Genomic DNA, 6295 nt, shown 5'->3' with positions numbered 1-6295 from the left:
TTTTAATCAGAAATGATGGGATCAGATCCATGTTTATCCTGGGATGTTGACCATGAATACATTCCTGTAAGAGCAGCTGGCGCGTCTATTAAGGAGCAATGTATAGATTTAAAGCAATGTTTAAAAAAAAAAACATTTTTATTGAAAAACAAAATTACACACACATTCTGCATGTCACAGAGTGAATGGATGGCTTCTTTAAAGGCAGTTAAGCAGGTTAAATGCATAGAAATCATTCACAAAGCTATAGCTGGTTGGATGATGATTACAGGATTGCAGAGGCATAACCAGTACACCACATGCACATGTTGATTCATTTAACTTTGTCCTTGTGCATACAGCATCACACTTATATTCCCACCAGAGCAGAAGCCAATAAAGCAAACAGAAACCCCAGCAACTACTCTACAAAACTGAAACAGTTAAAAAAAACATACAATTAAACCATTCAATGAAACACTAGAAAAAATAAAAATAACAAGATGATTCATGTAACACTTGAAGCAGTTTTTGGCAAAAGTGTTTCTGTTTTTAGCGGTAAATGCAAGTAAAGTAAAGGAGGAATCTTAAAGAGATAAAGTATGGAGGAAATCATAAGTATGTTCAACACTGTGACAATAAAAAAGTATCGACGACACGATCAAGGAAGGATTACACCTTCATGGTACCTTAGAAATGAAATAAAGCAAAGCCTGAGACACACCTTCTTGGCTTATACTGCGACGGTGCATTGAGGAACATCATTAATGTATTAAGTACAAGGATGTGATACATGTTGAATGTATAAACTAATCTAAGCAGCCTGATATAGCCAGCTTATCTCCATCGCCATCTTTGGTATTGAATTATATTATGAATGAAAGTCTGTTCCAATTCCACTAGGGGGCGAACATGCTAACTATGAATGAATAAATAGGTGTTTGAGTCTTGAATGTGAATGTATACACTGTGTGCAAAACAGCTTCATGGCTCAATATCTCTCAGCTCCGTCATATCAAATGTATACATAATGCATTTAATGTAATGATCTGGGATGTGAAGTAAAGTGGTTATGATGTCCTAAACAGTTCCTTCATGATGCCTCAACGTGCATGACAAGCCAGGAGTCACCTTCATCAAACTGTCCTTCATCGAAAATGTCAAGGAGGAGATTGCGGTACCGTACATCCATCACTCACTACATAAAGCTCCAACTTAGAAAATGTCATAAAAGAAGATTGGAAAAGTGAAGAAGTCCATCTTCCTGGATACCTGAGCTACTGCGTAAAGCTCAATGTGTGAATACTAAGATCTGTCTGCTGTGCATGACGACAGCTACAGAAACCACAGAGGGGATTCATGGAAGAAGGACTTTGGTGTGCTGACTGCTAAAAATGTAAAAACAAATTGCAATAATAATAATAATAGAGGTTCTACAGATGAAACCACGCTGTAGATGTGATGCTTCATCTCGTCTATGTTTCTATCCAAACCGTCTCTCCGCTCAAGTATCTCATGAATGAACAAGGGATGACGTGACGGTCACTTTAAAAAGCTATTAAATCAGAGTCAGGAGTGCTTTAACCACACGACTTCAACAGCGGCCTGCAATGGTTGGCACACTCAGCCAGCTGTGACTGAATAACAAGTAGATCTAATATTCACCATCTTGTCTCTCATCCGTTCTATCCACAGATCTACATTCAACCGCTTTCCTTCTTCCTGCGTGTGTTGAATGTGTGTGTGTCCGTGTGTACGTGTTAGATGGGCGCAGGGACCTGTTGCCTTCCAGGTCCGGGTTGCGAGGAGTATTTCTGAGAGTGCCAGCGCGTTTCCTTGTAGACGAACCAGGCATTGCCCGCCCACACAAACATGTTGAGGTAGCCAAACACCTGAAGGGACAGGAGAAGTTTAGTAAGACTGAAAGACAAGACAAGAAGGATCTGATGCATGCTGATGTCTCTTTACGCTGATCTCACACTAATTATGGTGTTTACATTACATTTGAAAAAAAATTTGGAGCAACAATGGGGTCTTTGAGATGAATTTGATTGTCATTGCTCATCGTCCGTGCTGCAGGCAGTCAGCATGTAAGGCAGAGTGAAGAATCATCGGTCAAACTTCAACAAATGTGTACTGTGGTCTGATAGCTTTTTTGAACAGTTGTCCCAGGAGATGAGGAGGTCTCAGTGCAGATGTATAACCGGTGAAGTAAATGTTTACAGAGGCATGGTGCGAGTGTAACCAAAGCCGGGGACTGCTCAAGACGGATCTGAAAATGGTATTTAGGTCAGGCGATGTTGTGGTGATGGTGCCTGTCTGGATTTCTGCTCACCACAGAGATGTTGAGGGTTCGCATGTTGGCGAACTCCGTGACCTCACAGGTGACGTTGTTCCCCGTGCAGAGGGCCAGCGTGTTTATGATGCCGGCTGTGTCCGTGGCGTCCTTCACGTTCTGCAGGCCCTTGGCCCAGGCGGAGGAGCACACCAGCCACAAGAACACCAAAGTCGCCGTCAGCACAAAGTCCTGGATGTAACAGGGAACACGTCAACTCTACAGCCAGGGTCTGTTACTTTCTGATGGATTAAAAAGATCTGGTAAACTCACAAAGATGGGTCCGAAGTCAGAGTTCTTGTAGACGTGCATGTAGCCCAAATAGACCAACAGCGCCACCATGCAGTACAAGAAGCAGATGACGCCGATACCCACGAAGAACTCGGAGGAGGAGGCCGAGTCTCCCATCATGTGGGTGGTGGAGACGGAACGGTTGCATAAAGTGGTATTTCCCTCGATGAGTGGGACCTGGCTTAACCTGGACACCACACAACATGGATGATGGCACAAGGGCATGAGTTGACATTGACTTATTTTGAGGTATTAAAGAACTATCAATTGAAACCTGATTTTTAATTTCCCTTCCCTTCCCGTCAAAAAACAAAACAGCACTGAGACTCACCTGAACGGATAGTGGAAGTCGGCATCGAGCGTTTCGTTCCTGCCATCGCCACAGGAGACGGAAACGACGTTCCTCCCTGAGAATCCCCCACAGCTCCCGAAAGCAAACACGGCTGTGAGCTGTTTGGACAGAGAGAGAGAGAGAAAGAGAGAAACAGTGAGGGAAATTAGGGGAATAATATCTACTGATGTGAGAAAACTCTGTTTAGCTTTAGGGAAATAACATTAAAACCTCCCAAAAATAAGATGCCTTAGAGAAAAGTTCATTCTAATCTATTTGGGATAGTACAATTACCACATAAATCACAAGCCATTTAATCAAACACACACATGATGGTTTAGTATAACTTCAGCGGGCGTTCACACACAAAGCTGGCAGAAAAAGCACGATGTCAGCAGTGAGGAGCCTGGGGGACACACTGCTTCTCTCCAACAGCTCAACAGAAAACTCACTATGCAACTATTTCATGACATCACTTTGCCAAGGCCCTTTGCTTATAAACACATGAATTAAGCCTAAGAAATAAGCCAACATTTTTCCATATTTTGTCCAAATGGCAGTTCCACTTTAAATCAACTCTCCTTCCATCCTGTAGATGTAAAGCAGTGACCGTTTATACCAAATCCTTCTGATAACACCTGGGGTTTCCACTTTAACATTACAATTTCTATTTGATAGCACACAAAGCGATCTGAACAACATCTTTGTCGTAAGTACTGAACATTTGCTGCCCTGATCGCCCCATGATGGCTAGGTGGAGGGTTTGTGACTATTGGAAGGTGCAGGCCAATAATAGCTCCAGTAATGTGCTGGCCTAGACAGAAAGAAATGAATATACTAATGGGTTATAGTGGCTTTATTAGTCATGTGAAAGTGAGAGCAGCGAGAATGCAGGGAACAGGAGAGGGATTAGATCATGTGACCTGCTGATCTCACCAGGACAAACCAAACCTATTTAAGGAAATTAGAGAAACAAACGTATTCATTTCTGTTCAATCAGCACAATATGATACTTAGCATGTACCACACACACTGTATACTGTAAATGTACACATACACAGTGCACACACAGCTAAAGGCCGTGCACCAGAGGTTTCTCCAGATGTCACTGGCTGCCACTTCCTGTTTTTCTACGTACCCACTAACACACACACACACACACAGTAAGCCCTTTCTCACACATTTTACTTGAACTAACTGTGTCACACTCCCACTAAGAGGTCACTGAATCACAGTGTGAATAACTGTCAAAAGGTCCAAACACACACTCCACATTATTGTACATTGAATTAAGGGTAGGTAGAGCTGTTAAGAGCAACACAAGGCCAACACAATTGCATACCTTCACAGCCTTGTCCTGAGTCAGATGACTGTGTGTGTGTGTGTGTGTGAGAGAGAGAGGGTGTGTGTGTGTTATGAGGAAAGAAAACAGCTGAAAGAGAGAAACTGTGGCTCAGCTGTGTTCCTGACTGAGATTCATTGACCCAGTTCTCCAGGGCAAAACTGATGAATTCAAGAAAACATTGTAGATAAAACCTGTGTGTGAGCTTGTGTGTGAGCTTGTTTGTGTGTGAGTGTGTGTGTGTGTGTGGGGTTGGGGGGTCAGTCACCAACGTATCAGAGCCTTCTAGTTTTTACAGGGGTAAATTATTGTGCGAGATAAATGAACCAATAACTCTGTGTGTCATTTGGAGGGCAGAACTGTGCAACCAGGCAACGAGTCCAAACTGCTCTGGACTATAACGCCACTTCAACTCACTTAAATGAGAATTGGAGCTAAAATCAGACCAGAAATCATGCTTTCAAGAACATAAAATGAATAGAAGTGGTCTTTCTGGGGATGTTTCAACTCCTCTGCCCTTATCATGACTGACTAAGTTTATCCTTGAAGCTCTATATGTCACACCCAGTCAGTCACAGGCCTTTGCTTTGTGCTGGAGAAACTCTATACTTGACATCTGATCTGTAATCGTTCCAGGAATGAGAGATAAAATGACGTTTTAGTCACTTTTGTGCAGTGAATGAGATGAGTTCTAGATTGTTGATTTTCCAATTCAAAAGTGCTTTTTAAAAATTATTGATTTGTAGCCTTATGTTACATTTTGGGCTGAAGTTTTCTAGAGATGAGGAAAAAATTAAGAACCAAAAGGCCAAGTTAGGGACCGAGGTTCCCTCCCTCCCTGTCCTCTGGGTATCACACACACACAAGCGTATTAGATGTAAACTTACCCACTCCACCAGTTTGACGAAGCCCAGGGGCTCCTTCAGGGGCGACAAGTTCAACCGAAATCCGGTCATCATGATTTTGCGCCCGATCCCACGTCTTTATCCTTGTTCCTTAAATGTGGACGTTGGTCCAACAGGGAGGAAAAAGGGGAGTCGTTTGACAGAATGACGTGGATTTGCTTCAAACACTGTAAAAAATGTCCATTTCAACAAGTTAGTCCAGGCGCGAACTTTGCTTTACGCACAGAACGCAGTGCAGTTTGATAGGTTTCCGGGATAAACGTTGGGATATTTTCCGTTTGTTGTGGGAAGAATCTTCGAAATCTAACTAGAGCTTATTAGTTGTGAGGGATATTTTTTGCAGCGGAGTGTAAAACGCCTTTCCCTGCGCTGCGATTGCTGATGCCACCGCGTAAAATACGCAAGAAAAGCAGAGAGAAAACGCGGAAAGTGTGCCAAAGTGCGCACAGACTCGACGAAACTGCGCCTCGTATTAAATGACAGGATTTGCTGGATGAAAACGAATTTGCTGTTTTTCCATACATACGCACATACAACACACTGCAAATAAAACGACTTAATGTCACAGAAAGACGAGCAGATTCAGTTCCATACAGCGAAGAGGAAAAGTTACCGTTAACTCACTGAGTACGTGAAGGCATCAGAAGTACTTTTTACAGGGTTTTCATTGGATCCATCCGCTGGAACACGGAGCTCGTTTCCTTGCTGAGGTTGCCGTTTTAATGGCTCCTTGGTGCTGACTGGTCATATGACTTTTTAAGGGCAAAAGCCACAGAATTCCCCAAATTCCTTTAGGAAAACGAAAAGATTCAGAGCTGCAGACTGGGACAGAAGACAACCAGAGTCATTTCAGCCAAAAAGAAGAGCACCCAGTTTAGGATTCCTCGCCTAAAAGAGTTTGAACTTGAGATCCCACTGCACTTTAGCCTTGAGGGATGTTTATACTCCCACTTTGGAATAGGGAGGATGGAAATTTAATGGACTTTGTGGAACTTAAGGAGGTTTTTCCATGACGCAATCACACCTCCCTCGCTTCTGGCTGTAGGAGAGACGCTCTGTTGGGCTGAAATGCAGCTCTAAATAAACTAAGATCTTCAGTAAACACTCACATC

At 42.9% G+C, this 6295-nt stretch overlaps 1 protein-coding gene across 2 annotated transcripts; it reads right to left on the bottom strand.

Moving 5' to 3' along the window:
- Positions 1-522: 522 nt before the first annotated feature.
- Positions 523-6137, bottom strand: sypl1 (synaptophysin-like 1). 2 transcript variants are annotated; one of them, XM_076154478.1, is made up of 6 exons: positions 5808-6137; positions 5166-5350; positions 2937-3055; positions 2588-2792; positions 2315-2506; positions 523-1871 (listed from the first exon to the last, which is right to left on the bottom strand). In XM_076154478.1, the coding sequence occupies exons 2-6, from the start codon at positions 5235-5237 to the stop codon at positions 1740-1742; spliced, it is 720 nt and encodes a 239-aa protein (XP_076010593.1). In that variant the 5' UTR covers positions 5238-5350; positions 5808-6137; the 3' UTR covers positions 523-1739. The 2 variants fall into 2 exon arrangements, with proteins under 2 accessions (XP_076010593.1, XP_076010600.1); XM_076154485.1 differs by having other exon boundaries at positions 5166-5273.
- Positions 6138-6295: the final 158 nt, after the last annotated feature.

This window comes from Genypterus blacodes, unplaced genomic scaffold (genome assembly GCF_046128005.1).
Source record: "Genypterus blacodes isolate CSIRO-AG114 ecotype Tasmania unplaced genomic scaffold, CSIRO-AGI_Gbla_v1 ptg000007l_1, whole genome shotgun sequence".
In the NCBI taxonomy this organism is placed as follows: Eukaryota; Metazoa; Chordata; class Actinopteri; order Ophidiiformes; family Ophidiidae; genus Genypterus; species Genypterus blacodes.
This window is presented reverse-complemented; position numbering and strand designations above follow the sequence as displayed.